The 16,932-nt window shown below is 29.3% G+C and overlaps 1 protein-coding gene across 1 annotated transcript; it reads right to left on the reverse strand.

Annotated features, from left to right (window-relative positions):
* Positions 1-292: 292 nt before the first annotated feature.
* Positions 293-14,893, reverse strand: LOC121366180 (ankyrin repeat domain-containing protein 50-like; the record flags this gene model as incomplete). Its single annotated transcript, XM_041490727.1, has 8 exons — positions 14,834-14,893; positions 13,891-13,983; positions 9,773-9,871; positions 9,398-9,496; positions 6,265-6,363; positions 4,677-4,775; positions 808-906; positions 293-391 (listed from the first exon to the last, which is right to left on the reverse strand). Coding segments are annotated over exons 1-8 (747 nt in total), but the record flags the coding sequence as incomplete, so codon positions are not given.
* Between the last annotated feature and the right edge of the window lie 2,039 nt (positions 14,894-16,932).

The raw sequence follows: 16,932 nt of genomic DNA on the forward strand, positions 1-16,932 counted from the left end.
ATATTGACTGTCAACTTAGACTACTAACAGACTAAATCAATATAAACATTAGACAACTAACACTCTAAATAAATAGTAAATTCATCCATTGTCCTGATAAAAATATGAAACCTACAAGTATACATTGATTAGTCAAGACTGGATAATTGTTATCACTTTAACAATAACATGGTTAAATTTCAATAGCTCTTAGTATTTTGAAGTAAAAAAGAAGATTTTTATAATAACCCAATTAAACTCAAACTGATGAAGCTCTGGATTTATAATATAACATATGCACATAAACACTTACTGTATCAACAAGATCTAGATTGGCTCCTCTCTCTATTAAAATCCAAATCACATCTTTGTGGCCACTTCTTGCAGCTAACATAACTGGAGTCAGTCCTTCCTAAGTATATTACAATAATCCCATTAATGTGAACCAACAGAATATATTATAACAATTGTAAATGATCTCTCCTAAAACTATTGTAACTGTATGATATGAGTACACTTTGAGTTATATCTTTGAGATACATAAGCTGCTGAATTATTATTACAAATTTTAAAATGATTGTTAAATTGACTTATAAAAAATTAAAAATAATGCAGCAGTTTAGCAAAATTTATATGCTATAACCTTAGAAACCACAGCCTTAGACAAAAGTTTATAATAACTTAAACAGTATATACTAACAGAGGTGAAATATTTATTTATCTCATTGGTCAATTAACGAATACCATGATAAATATGTAGCTATTATCTCTTTACCACAGTTTAAAGATTACAGTTTAAAGCACATTCATTCTCATCATCTGAATTACCTTTGTAACAATGTCGATATCAGCATTATGGTTGAGTAATATTTCAACAACATTAATATGTCCATTAATACTTGCATAATGAAGAGCCACCTTTCCACCCTATGTAATAAAAAGAAAAATATGACTGTCAACTTAGACTACTAACAGACTAAATAAATACGAACATTAGACAACTAACACTCTAAATAAATAGTAAAATCATCCATTGTCCTGATAAAAATATGAAGCCTACAAGTATACATTGATTAGTCAAGACTGGATAATTGTTATCACTTTAACAATAACATGGTTAAATTTCAATAGCTCTTAGTATTTTGAAGTAAAAAGGAGATTTTTTTAATAACCAAATTAAACTCAAACTGATGAAGCTCTGGATTTATAATATAACATATGCACATAAACACTTACTGCATCAACAAGATCTAGATTGGCTCCTCTCTCTATTAAAATCCAAATCACATCTTTGTGGCCATTTCTTGCAGCTAACATAACTGCAGTCCTTCCCTCCTAAATATATTAATAAATAAAATGACATATATAAAATTTAAATATAATGCAGTAAATTTAGCAAAGTTGCTTCTTATCACCTTGGAAACAATAGCCTCAGACAAAAGTGTATAATAATCTATACACCTCTTCGAGAGGGGTACAATATATTTCTTTACTTGTAATGGAGCAATTACATTAGTCAATATATTATAATATAAATATATTAAACAAACCCATTAATGTGAACCAAGGGAATATATTATAACAATTGTAAATTATCTCTACTAATACTATTGTAAATGTATTACATGAGTATACTAGGACATTACAAACCTAGACAACATTATATCTACTTTTAAAACTATCAGTCACATCAACTACTCTTAATTAAACAAATTACTCTCAACAACTCTTACATAATCTCAACAATATAAATACAAGACTACCATTGTAGTTCATCATCAAGTTTATATTTAAATCTTAGTCATTGCTTTTTAACAGTTTCAGGAGCATTGTCTTCTGTATGCAACATCTTTGAGTAACATAAACTGCTGAATTGTTATTACAAATTTTAAAATGATCATAATAATAAATAAATTGACTTATAAAAAACTTAAAAATAAATATATTACAATAATCCCATTAATGTGAACCAACAAAATATATTATACAATTGTAAATGATCTCTACTAACACTTTGCAAATGTATGACATGAGTACACTTTGAGTTACATCTTTGAGATACATAAGCTGCTGAATTATTATTACAAAATTTAAAGTGATTGTTATAAACAATAAATTGACTTATAAAAAATTAAAAAATAAACGCAGGAGTTTTAGCAAAATTTATTTGCTATAACCTTAGAAACCACAGCTTTAGACAAAACTTTATAATAACTTAAACAGTATATATAGTAACAGAGGTGAAAAACTTGTTTATCTCATTGCTCAATTAACACATACCATGATAAATATGTAGTTATTATCTCTTTACCACAGTTTAAAGATTACAGTTAAAGCACATTCATTCTCATCATCTGAATTACCTTTGTAACAATGTCGATATCAGCATTATGGTTGAGTAATATTTCAACAACATTACTATGTCCATTAATACTTGCATAATGAAGAGCTACCTTTCCATCCTATTGTAATAAAAGACAAATATTGACTGTCAAAACTTAGACCACTAACAGACTAAATAAATACAAATATTAGACAACTAACACTCTAAATAAATAGTAAAATCATCCATTGTCCTGATAAAAATATGAAGCCTACAAGTATACATTGATTAGTCAACACTGGATATTTGTTATCACTTTAACAATAACATGGTTAAATTTCAATAGCTCTTAGTATTTTGAAGTAAAAAGGAGATTTTTATAATAACCCAATTAAACTCAAAATGATGAAACTCTGGATTTATAATAATAATTATAACATATGCACATAAACACTTACTGCATCAACAAGATCTAGATTGGCTCCTCTCTCTATTAAAATCAGAATCACATCTTTGTGGCCATTTCTTGCAGCTAACATAACTGCAGTCCTTCCCTCCTAAATATATATAAATAACCCCATTAATGTGTACCAAGGGAATATGTTATGAAGATTTGAAATTATCGCTACTATTAGTATTGTAAATGGATTACATGAGTACACTAGCACATTACAAACCTAGATAACATTATATCTACTAAAAATATTACTGACATCAACTAGTCTTAATCAAACAATTATTCTCAACAACTCTTACTATATCTCATCAATAGAAATATAAGGCAATACCACTATAATTTACCATCAGCATTCCTTTAATTCATACTTTAATTTTACTCATCGTTTGTTTAATGCTTTTATGTGCACTGTTTTCTATATCAAACATTATTGAGTACAGTAAACTGATCACTTAGTTATTGCAAATCTAAATTTAAAACTGTTTGTAATAATAAATAAAATGACATATATAAAATTTAAATATAATGCAGTAAGTTTAGCAAAGTTGCTTCTTATCACCTTGGAAACAATAGCCTCAGACAAAAAGTGTAAATAATCTATACACCTCTTCGAGAGGGGTACAATATATTTCTTTACTTGTAATGGAGCAATTCATTAGTCAATATATTATAATATAAATATATTATAACAAACCCATTAATGTGAACCAAGGGAATATATTATAACAATTGTAAATTATCTCTACTAATACTATTGTAAATGTATTACATGAGTATACTAGGACATTACAAACCTAGACAACATTATATCTACTTTTAAAACTATCAGTCACATCAACTACTCTTAATTAAACAAATTACTCTCAACAACTCTTACTATAATCTCAACAATATAAATACAAGACTACCATTGTAGTTCATCATCAAGTTTATATTTAAATCTTAGTCATTGCTTGTTTAACAGTTTCAGGAGCATTGTCTTCTGTATGCAACATCTTTGAGTAACATAAACTGCTGAATTGTTATTACACAATTTTAAAATGATCATAATAATAAATAAATTGACTTATATAAAACTTAAAAATAAATATATTACAATAATCCCATTAATGTGAACCAACAAAATATATTATAACAATTGTAAATGATCTCTACTAACACTTTGCAAAGTATGACATGAGTACACTTTGAGTTACATCTTTGAGATACATAAGCTGCTGAATTATTATTACAAAATTTAAAGTGATTGTTATAAACAATAAATTGACTTATAAAAAATTAAAAAATAAAACGCAGGAGTTTTAGCAAAATTTATTTGCTATAACCTTAGAAACCACAGCTTTAGACAAAACTTTATAATAACTTAAACAGTATATAGTAACAGAGGTGAAAAACTTGTTTATCTCATTGCTCAATTAACAAATACCATGATAAATATGTAGTTATTATCTCTTTACCACAGTTAAAGATTACAGTTAAAGCACATTCATTCTCATCATCTGAATTACCTTTGTAACAATATCAATATCAGCATTATGGTTGAGTAATATTTCAACAACATTACTATGTCCATTAATACTTGCATAATGAAGAGCTACCTTTCCACCCTATTGTAATAAAAGACAAATATTGACTGTCAACTTAGACCACTAACAGACTAAATAAATATGAACATTAGACAACTAACACTCTAAATAAATAGTAAAATCATCCATTGTCCTGATAAAAATATGAAGCCTACAAGTATACATTGATTAGTCAAGACTGGATAATTGTTATCACTTTAACAATAACATGGTTAAATTTCAATAGCTTTTAGTATTTTGAAGTAAAAAGAAGATTTTTATAATAACCCAATTAAACTCAAAATGATGAAACTCTGGATTTATAATATAACATATGCACATAAACACTTACTGCATCAATAAGATCTAGATTGGTTCCTCTCTCTATTAAAATCCAAATCACATCTTTGTGGCCATTTCTTGCAGCTAACATAACTGCAGTCCTTCCCTCCTAAAATATATTAAATAACCCCATTAATGTGTACCAAGGGAATATGTTATGAAGATTTGAAATTATCTCTACTATTAGTATTGTAAATGATTACATGAGTACACTAGCACATTACAAACCTAGATAACATTATATCTACTAAAAATATTACTGACATCAACTAGTCTTAATCAAACAATCTATTCTCAACAACTCTTACTATATCTCATCAATACAATATAAGGCTATACCACTATAATTTACCATCAGCATTCCTTTAATCATACTTTAATTTTACTCATCGTTTGTTTAATGCTTTTATGTGCACTGTCTTCTATATCAAACATTATTGAGTACAGTAAACTGATCACTTAGTTATTGCAAATCTAAATTTAAAACTGTTTGTAATAATAAATAAAATGACATATATAAAATTTAAATATAATGCAGTAAATTTAGCAAAGTTGCTTCTTATCATCTTGGAAACAATAGTCTCAGACAAAAGTGTATAATAATCTATACACCTCTTCGAGAGGGGTACAATATATTTCTTTACTTGTAATGGAGCAATTACATTAGTCAATATATTATAATATAAATATATTATAACAAACCCATTAATGTGAACCAAGGGAATATATTATAACAATTGTAAATTATCTCTACTAATACTATTGTAAATGTATTACATGAGTATACTAGGACATTACAAACCTAGACAACATTATATCTACTTTTAAAACTATCAGTCACATCAACTACTCTTAATTAAACAAACTACTCTCAACAACTCTTACTACAATCTCAACAATACAAATACAAGGCTACCATTGTAGTTCATCATCAAGTTTATATTTAAAATCTTAGTCATTGCTTGTTTAACAGTTTCAGGAGCATTGTCTTCTGTATGCAACATCTTTGAGTAACATAAACTGCTGAATTGTTATTACAAATTTTAAAATGATTGTAATAATAAATAAATTGACTTATAAAAAATTTAAAAATAAATATGTTACAATAATCCCATTAATGTGAACCAACAAAATATATTATAACAATTGTAAATGATCTCTACTAATACTCATGGAAATGTATGACATGAGTAACAATTCAATTACATCTTTGAGATACATAAGCTGCTGAATTACTATTACAAATTTTAAAATGATTGTAATAAAAAATAAATTGACTTTTAAAAAATTTTAAAAATAGCACAGCAGTTTAAAAGCAAAACTTATTGGCTATAACCTTAGAAAACCACACCCTTTGACAAAAGTTTATAATAATTTAAACAGTATAAAAATTATACTAACAGTGGTAAAAAATTTATTTATCTCATTGGTCAATTAGTCAAGACTGGATAATTGTTATTACCTTAACAATAACATGGTTAAATTTCAATAGCTCTTAGTATTTTGAAGTAAAAAAGAAGATTTTTATAATAACCCAATTAAACTCAAAATGATGATGCTCTGGAGTTATAATATAACATATGCACATAAACACTTACTGCATCAACAAGATCTAGATTGGCTCCTTTCTCTATTAAAATCCAAATCACATCTTTGTGGCCATTTCCTGCAGCTAACATAACTGGAGTCAGTTCCTCCTAAATATATTACAATAATCCCATTACTGTAAACCAACAGAATATATTATAACAATTGTAAATGATCTCTACTAACACTTTACAAAAGACTGGATAATTATTATTACCTTAACAAAAACATGGATAAATTTCATAAGTGTTAAGTAATTTGAAATTACAAACCTATTATATCTATTTTTAAAACTATCAGTCACATCAACTACTCTTAATTTAAACAAACTACTCTCAACAAATCTTACTATAATTCTCAACAATACAAATACAAGACTATCAATGTAATTCGTCATCAAGTTTATATTTAAATCTTAGTCATTGCTGGTTTAACAGTTCAAGAGGATTGTCTTCTGTTAGCTACATCTCGACAAATATTTAATGTCAAATTAGACCACTAACACACTAAATAAAAAGTAAAAGCATCCATGGCCCTGATGAAAATATGAAGCCTACAAGTATATATTGATTAGTCAAGACTTTCAGGAACATTGTCTTCTGTATGCAAGATCTTTGAATTACATAAACTGCTGAATTATTATTACAAATTTAAACAATTGTAATAATAAATAATAATAATTGACTTATAAAAAATTTAAAAAAAATGCAGCAGTTTAGCAAAATTATTTGTTATAACCTTAGAAAGCACAGCCTTATACAAAGTTTATAATAACAAACACTATTAAAGGAGGTGGACAATTTATTTATCTCTTTGGTCAATTAACACACACCATGATAAATATCTAGTTACTATCTCTTCACCACAGATTAAAGATTAGAGTAAAGCTCTAGCTTCACTCTAATCTTTAGTAAACACTATGTGTATAATGCTTAGAAACAACAGACTTAGACAAAAGTATATAATAACTTAACTCTACTAAAAGTGAAATCACGAACTGTCAAATTAAACCACTAACAAACTAAAATAAATAGTAAAAACATACGCGGAAGTGATAAAAATATGAAGTCTATAAATATCCAGTATTGATTAGGCAATACTGGACAATTATTATACTATTAAAAAATAACATAGATAAATTTCAAAAGTTTTCAAATTTGAAGTAAAAAAGTAGTAAAGAGGGCATTTTTTAAAATAATCAGATTAGACTCAAAATAATTAAGCTCAGGATTCATAATATAACATAAACAATAATAATTGTAGTAGAGCTATTTAATGTATCCAGGAAAATGGCAGTTCATATGGATAACAATATTTTAGCTATGACCATAATAGACTAAATGAGGTTATTAGACTATGTATACAACTTCACCAATGCTATCATGAGAGACATTACTTCATTAATGTCCTTATATGCCTTAGTATACACTATAACTTTAAGCCTTTCCTTTAAACTTAACAAAAAACAGTATTAGTTGTCATCCAGAAATAATAAAGTTTTGGAATTACTGACATAAAATCATAATCATAGCGTAAAAAAGAATCAAGATTGACCTCTTCATATGTAGTCATCACTTAATTCATGCAGATACTGCCTTACAGAATTTTTCTAAAGCTAACTTTAAAAAGTGCAATGACCTAACCACAGACAACGCACAATCCCTGCTGTTTGTTCAGCTTGTACTAAAATACTTTAAGGACAGACATCCCAAGGAATCCTGTCATTGTCATAACTAATCTGTCCATTCATTATCATCTTTGAGTAACATAAACTGCTGAATTGTTATTACAAATTTTAAAATGATCGTAATAATAAATAAATTGACTTATAAAAAACTTAAAAATAAATATATTACAATAATCTCATTAATGTGAACCAACAAATATATTATAGCAATTGTAAATGATCTCTACTAACACTTTGCAAATGTATGACATGAGTACACTTTGAGTTACATCTTTGAGATACATAAGCTGCTGAATTATTATTACAAATTTTAAAGTGATTGTAATAAAAAATAAATTGACTTATAAAAAATTTAAAAATAATGAAGCAGTTTTAGCAAAATTTATTTGCTATAACCTTAGAAACTACAGCTTTAGACAAAAGTTTATAATAACTTAATCAGTATATACTAACAGAGGTGAAAAACTTGTTTATTTTATTGGTCAATTAAACACATACCATGATAAATATGTAGTTATTATCTCTTTACCACAGTTTAAAGATTATAGTTAAAGCACATTCATTCTCATCATCTGAATTACCTTTGTAACAATGTTGATATCAGCATTATGGTTGAGTAATATTTCATGAACATTACTTTGTCCATTAGTACTTGCATAATGAAGAGCCACCACTCCATTCTATTGTAATAAAAGACAAATATTGACTATAAACTTAGACCACTAACACACTAAATAAATAGTAAAATCATCCATTGTCCTAGAAAATATAAAGACTACAAGTATACATTGATAGTCAAAACTATGGATAATTGTTATCACCATAACAATAACATGGTTAAATTTCAATAGCTCTTAGTATTTTGAAATTTTTTATAATAACCAATTAAACTCAAAATGATGAAGCTCTGGAGTTATAATATAACCTATGCACATAACACTTACTGCATCAACAAGCTCTAGATTGGCTCCTCTCTCTATTAAAACCCAAATACATCTTTGTGGCCATTTCTTGCAGCTAACATGAAGTCCCTCCTAAATTATTACAATAATCCCATTAATATGAACCAACAGAATATATTATAACAATTGTAAATGATCTCTACTAACAATATTGCAATGTATGACATGAGTACACTTTGAGTTACATCTTTGAGATACATAAGCTGCTGAATTATTATTACAAATTTAAAATGATTGTAATAAAAAATAAATTGACTTTATAAAAATTTAAAAATAACGCAGCAGTTTTAGCAAAATTTATTTGCTATAACCTTAGAAACCACAACCTTAGACAAAAGTTTATAATAACTTAAACAGTATATACTAACAGAGGTAAAAAATTTATTTATCTCATTCGTCAATTAACGAATACCATGATAAATATGTAGTTATTATCTCTTTACCACAGTTTAAAGATTACAGTTAAAGCACATTCATTCTCATGATCAGAATTACCTTTGTAACAATGTCGATATCAGCATTATGGTTGAGTAATATTTCAACAACATTACTATGTCCATTAATACTTGCATAATGAAGAGCCACCTTTCCACCCTATTGTAATAAAGACAAATATTGACTATAAACTTAGACACAAACACACTAAATAATTAGTAAAATCATCCATTGTCCTGATAAAAATATGAAGCCTACAAGTATACATTGATTAGTCAAGACTGCATAATTGTTATTACCTTAACAATAACATGGTTAAATTTCAATAGCTCTTAGTATTTTGAAGTAAAAAAGGAGATTTTTATAATAACCCAATTAAACTCAAAATGATGAAGCTCTGGATTTATAATATAACATATGCACATAAACACTTACTGCATCAACAAGATCTAGATTGGCTCCTCTCTCTATTAAAATCCAAATCACATCTTTGTGGCCATTTCTTGCAGCTAACATAACTGGAGTCAGTCCCTCCTAAATATATTACAATAATCCCATTAATGTCAACCAACAGAATATATTATAACAATTCTAAATGACCTCTACTAACACTATTGTAAATGGATGACATGAGTACACTTTGAGTTACATCTTTGAGATACATAAGCTGCTGAATTATTATTACAAATTTTAAAATGATTGTAATAAAAAATAAATTGACTTATAAAAATTTAAAAAGAACGCAGCAGTTTTAGCAAAATTATTTGTTATATATAACCTTAGAAACCACAACCTTAAACAAAAGTTTAAAATAACTTAAACAGTATATACTAACAGAGGTGAAAAATTTATTTATCTCATTGGTCAATTAACAAATACCATTATAAATATGTAGTTATTATCTCTTTACCACAGTTTAAAGATTACAGTTAAAGCACATTCATTCTCGTGATCCGAGTTACCTTTGTAACAATGTCGATATCAGCATTATGGTTGAGTAATATTTCAACAACATTACTATGTCCATTAATACTTGCATAATGAAGAACCACCCATCCATCCTATTGTAAGACAAATATTTGACTGTCAAAGTAGACCACTAACACATAAATAAATAGTAAAATCATCCATTGTCACATTGTCCTGATAAAAATATGAAGCCTACAAGTATACATTGATTAGTCAATACTGGATAATTGTTATACCTTTACAATAACATGGGATAAATGTGATAAGTTTTTAGTAATTTGGAATAAAAAGGACATTTTTTAAATAACAAGATTAGGCTCAAAATGATCCTCCGGATTTATAATATAACATATGTACGTAAGAACTTGCTGCATCAACAAGGTCTACTCTCTTTATTAAAACTGAAAACACATCTTTGTGTTCATAAAATGCAGCTAACATAACTGGAGTCAATCCCTCCTAAATATATCATAATAACCCCATTAAAGTTAACCAAGGATATAAATTATAATGATTGTAAATTATCTCTAATAACACTATTGTAAATGTATTACATGAGTACACTAGTACATTACAAACAAAAATAATTTGTAACAAAATAAATTGACTTATAAAAAAATTAAAAATAATGCAGCAGTTTTAGCAAAATTTATTCGCTATAACCTTAGAAACCACAACCTTAGACAAAAGTTTATAATAACTTCATCAGTATATACTAACAGAGGTGAAAAATTTATTTATCTCATTGGTCAATTAACGAATACCATGATAAATACATAATTATTATCTCTTTACCACAGTTTAAAGATTACAGTTAAAGCACATTCATTCTCATGATCAGAATTACCTTTGTAACAATGTCGATATCAGCATTATGGTTGAGTAATATTTCAACAACATTACTATGTCCATTAAAACTTGCATAATGAAGAGCCACCCTCCATCCTATTGTAATAAAAGACAAATATTGACTGTAAACTTAAACAACTAACAGACTAAATAAATACGAACATTAGACAACTAACAGACTAAATAAATACGAACATTAGACAACTAACAGACTAAATAAATAAGAAAAAGCATCTGTGGCGCTGATAAAAATATGAAGCCTGCAAGTTTACATTGAGTAGTCAAGACTGGATAATTGTTATTACCTTAACAATAACATGGTTAAATTTCAATAGCTCTTAGTACTTTGAAGTAAAAAGAGATTTTTATAATAACCCAATTAAATTCAAAATGATGAAGCTCTGGAGTTATAATATAACATATGCACATAAACACTTACTGCATCAACAAGATCTAGATTGGCTCCTCTCTCTATTAAAATCCAAATCACATCTTTGTGGCCATTTCTTGCAGCTACATAACTGGAGTCAGTCCCTCCTAAATATATTACAATAATCCATTAATGTCAACCAACAGAATATATTATAACAATTCTAAATGACCTCTGCTAACACTATTGTAAATGGATGACATGAGTACACTTTGAGTTACATCTTTGAGATACATAAGCTGCTGAATTATTATTACAAATTTTAAAATGATTGTAATAAAAAATAAATTGACTTATAAAAAATTTAAAAAATAATGCAGCAGTTTTAGCAAAATTTATTTGCTATATATAACCTTAGAAACCACAACCTTAGACAAAAGTTTAAAATAACTTAAACAGTATATACTAACAGAGGTGAAAAATTTATTTATCTCATTGGTCAATTAACAAATACCATGATAAATAATGTAGTTATTATCTCTTTACCACAGTTTAAAGATTACAGTTAAAGCACATTCATTCTCGTGATCCGAATTACCTTTGTAACAATGTCGATATCAGCATTATGGTTGAGTAATATTCAACAACATTACTATGTCCATTAATACTTGCATAATGAAGAGCCACCCATCCATCCTATTGTAAGACAAATATTTGACTGTCAAATTAGACCACTAACACACTAAATAAATAGTAAAATCATCCATTGTCCTGATAAAAATATGAAGCCTACAAGTATACATTGATTAGTCAATACTGGATAATTGTTATTACCTTTACAAAACATGGATAAATGTGATAAGTTTTTTAGTAATTTGGAATAAAAAGGACATTTTTAAATAACAAGATTAGGCTCAAAATGATCCTTTGGATTATATTATAACATATGTAGTAAGAACTTGCTGCATCAACAAGGTCTACTCTCTTTATTAAAACTGAAAACACATTTTTTTGTTCATAAAATGCAGCTAACATAACTGGAGTCAATCTCTCCTAATATATCATAATAACCCCATTAAAGTTAACCAAAGGATATAAATTATAATGAATGTAATTATCTCTACTAGCACTATTGTAAATGTATTACATGAGTACACTAGTACATTACAAACCTAAACAACATTTAAAACTACTTAAAAACTACTCTTACTCTAAACAAACTACTCTCTGCAACTCTTACTATAATCTAATCAATATAAATACAAGTCTACCACTGTAATTCATCATAAACATTCATCAAGTTTATATTTAAATCTCAGTCATTTTTATGTTTAACAGTTCAGGAACATTGTATTCTGCATGGAAGATCTTTGAATTACATAAATTGCTGAATTATTATTGCAAATTTAAACAATTGTAATAATAAATAAAATTAATTGACTTATAAAAAATTTTAAAATAACGCAGCAGTTTTAGTAAAATTACTTGTTATAACCTTAGAAACTACAGCCTTACACAAAAAGTTTATAATAATTTAAACACTATTAAAGGAGGTGAAAAAATTATTTATCTCATGGTCAATTAATATATACCTGATAAATATGTAGTTTATTATCTCTTTACCACAGTTTAAAGATTATAGTAAAGCTCACTCATTCTCGTGATTTGAATTACCTCAGTAACAATGTCGAGTAATATTCAACAATATGAAAATGATTGTGTAATAACTAAATTGACTTATAAAATATTTAGAACTACTGCAGTAAGCTTTTGCTAAAATTATAATTTAGCAATTTTAATCAAATAGCTAAGAATGGCCTCAGAAAAAAAAAATGCATAATGATAATAACTTGTACATCTCTCTTGGAGGTGAAATATTTATTAATTGACCTGTAAAGGAATAATCTCATTAGTCAATTAAGGCATATTTGATAATGTATCTAATTATGTTCTGTTCTGATTAGAGACTAGAGTAAAGCATACCTATTCTCATGATCTGAGTTACCTTATTAACAACATCGATATATTTCAACAATATCAGTATGACCTTTTTTAGTTGTATAATGAAATCCTATCATCAACTGTCTAATTTTACCACTAACACAGCAAACCAATAGTAGAAACATACATGGACCCAATAAATATATGAAGCTTGCAAGAATCTATTGCTTAGGCAATTCTCAATAATTATTATTACCTTTACAATAATTTGGATACATATCATAAGTTCTTTGCAATTCAGAGTACAAAGGTTTTTATAGTAACCAAGGCAGGCTCACAATTATAACATTCTTCATATTCAAAGATATTTCAGACTAGCTGCTTCATTCATATTCTTTTGTACAATAAAATTAAATAGACTTACCAAAGACATAGCATTTACATTGGCTCCTATTAAGAGAGCATCTTCTACTCCAGACAAATCTCCTTTTCTAGCAGATTCAATTAGACTGTCATTCTAAGTAAAAAAAAAAACACTAATAATATAATTTTTAAACCTCAAATATATAGTTTAAAAATATTATCAGCAACTTGCTGATCATTTTTATTTCATTGATATTAAAAGTTTGAAAATTTGCTTAATCAAATTAGTAATGTATGCAATCTTAAGAGAAACATGATTGATACAGTGACAATCTTTAACTCAGTATTATATCTAGGGCTAAACACAGTAATAAACAGTAAAAAAAAACTTTTGAATAAACTCTAACACAAGGACATCAATTCATAGTAAACATAATTTAACACTATTTGAACTATAACTTAGTAACTTAAGTATATTTAATGGAATATATTTTTTTCAAGCAGGAGAAAGCTAACCAAACGTTTTTGGCAGGACAAGAAATTTAGTGCAAGAACTTGCACATTAAGCATAATATTTATTAAAAGTCAGACATGCTGTTGTAGGTTGAATAAAAGATGGGACTAAGATGGCAGCTTTTTTCAGTTAATCCTTTATCTGGATTGAATATTCAACTTTATGGGTGAAAAAGAAAATGGCGTGCTGTAGGTGCAGTAAATACAGAGGCCTGTGTAAGGGTTGTGCCTGTGTTAAAGCTGGTCGCGCCTGCTTCTACTGCCTACCTGGTCGTGATGGGCACTGCCTTAATCCCTTTGAATTCATCCAATGTTGCTACTGTTCCTTCTGTGTCTATTACTTCGCTGAAAGCTCACTCGACGATAGATCAGTCTTCTCTGCGGACGCCGAACCGGAACATATTGGCTTCTCCATGTATTGACCTTGCGTCTCCTTGCTCTATTGTTTCATCTTCTTCAGATAGGGAGAGCGTTTACGGTGAGACTCCTGCCTGTGGATCGTCCTCTTGAACTATGTCGCCATTTTGTGGCTCGAGCACGTGCGCTCTCATAAAGTCCCTGATTTCGCTGATTTTTCGCCAATGGCTTAACCCAACTTTTTGTGGAATGACATCGATGGTGAATCTTTCTCATCTCTTGTTAAGTCCTGCTATGATGAGATTGTTCACTGGAGAAGGAATGTTTTCAAAGTTCCTTGTGGAAAGATTGGCGCTTCCTTTGTACGTGAACAAGCCAAGTTATTTCAAGCATACTCAGACTCCTCTGCTCTTGAATCTGTTGCTTTTATACGCTGCTATGATAATGCCTTCTCTCCTGCTACAAAGGCCTCCTGTAAACTATGTGCTAAAGAACTTTCCAGGCTCCTTGATCGCCGTCTAACCATTTGGTTGAGTGGAGATCTGGCTTCTTTACTTCAGGAAGGTCGTGCCATTCAGGCTCGTCTCACTATTACTCATCCTACAAAAAATTCAGATAACCTCTCCCGAAAATTCTCCAATCTAATGTTCGTAGGAAATGTGAATGCCACAATTAGATTATTATCTGATAATGAAAGTACTGGTATTCACTCTTTGGATACCATGATCGATGATCAGTCAGTGAAAGAGATACTATTAGAAAAGCATCCTCCTGCTCAACCTCCTCATCCATCTACCATTGTGTCCTCACATACCCCTGATGTCTTTCACTCTGTTCTATTTGATTCCATCTCCCCAGAGTTAATTAGATCTCTTGCACTGAAAATTAATGGTTCTTCTGGTCCGTCAGGACTTGACGCTGCTGCTTGGAAAAAATTATGTACCTCATTCCAATCCTCTTCAGCTGACTTATGCTCTGCTCTCGCTTCATTGACAAAACGAATATGTATCTCCTATATAGACCCAGCTGGTCTTCACCCACTCCTTGCCAGTAGATTGATTGCTATAGACAAGTGTCCTGGAGTACGCCCCATAGGAGTTGGTGAGGTTGTTTGTCGCATTATTGGTAAGGCAGTACTTCAGGCTGTTAGGCATGATGTACTAGAAGTGGCAGGATGTGAACAGCTTTGTGCTGGCCAACCTGGAGGCTGTGAGGCTGCGGTTCATGCTATTCGACACCTATTTGAGTCAGCAGACTGTGAGGCTGTTTTACTCGCTGACGCGAGGAATGCATTTAACTCGCTCAACAGACGTGCAGCTCTACTAAATATACACAATCTCTGTCCATCTTTGGCAATAATTCTAACTAATTGCTATCGATCTGATGTTCCCTTATTCATTGATGATGATACTATATTCTCATCAGAAGGAACAACACAAGGAGACCCTTTAGCGATGGCTATGTATGCAATAGGGATACCCCATCTCATCCATCATCTTAATCAACCTTCAGTCCACCAAGTCTGGTATGCAGATGATGCTGCAGCCTTGGGAAAGCTGTCTACAATACGATCCTGGGGGAGGAGCTTCAGTGTCATGGTCCTTTATTTGGATATTATGCAAATCACACTAAGTCCTGGCTCATAGTGAAACCTGAGTTTGAGGAAACTGCCCATTCTGTGTTTTGCTGACATAGATATCAATATTACATCTGAGGGTCATCGATACCTTGGGAGCCCAATAGGATCAGAACATTTTATAACTAACTTTATTAAAGATAAGATCTCTGAGTGGGTGTCTCAGCTAGAGAAACTCACTACTGTAGCTCAAACTCAACCACATTCTTCATATTCTGCCTTAACTCACGGGTTTTCAATAAAATTGTATATCTTTGTCGTACTACACCTGGTGTGTGTGAACACATTCACCCTGTGGAAGATTGTCTGAGAAGGAGATTGATTCCCATTTTGACGGGTAGGAATGCTGTCAATGATTCTATACGCTCCCTTTTTTCTCTTCCTGCACGCTTAGGAGGCCTTGGATTAACTAACCCAATTAGAGAAGCTGATACTCAATACCATGACTCAATTTCCATCTTTCTCCCATTGTGGAAACAATTGTCATGAGAAATCAGACTCCAATTTTTACACTTCTATATGAGTCACAGATACGAAAAAACAAAGTGAAATCAAGCCACCGAGCTCACTTTAATACACTTTTTTCTAATTTGTATA

The sequence above is a fragment of the Gigantopelta aegis genome, unplaced genomic scaffold (assembly GCF_016097555.1).
Source record: "Gigantopelta aegis isolate Gae_Host unplaced genomic scaffold, Gae_host_genome ctg4945_pilon_pilon, whole genome shotgun sequence".
Taxonomy (NCBI): domain Eukaryota; kingdom Metazoa; phylum Mollusca; class Gastropoda; order Neomphalida; family Peltospiridae; genus Gigantopelta; species Gigantopelta aegis.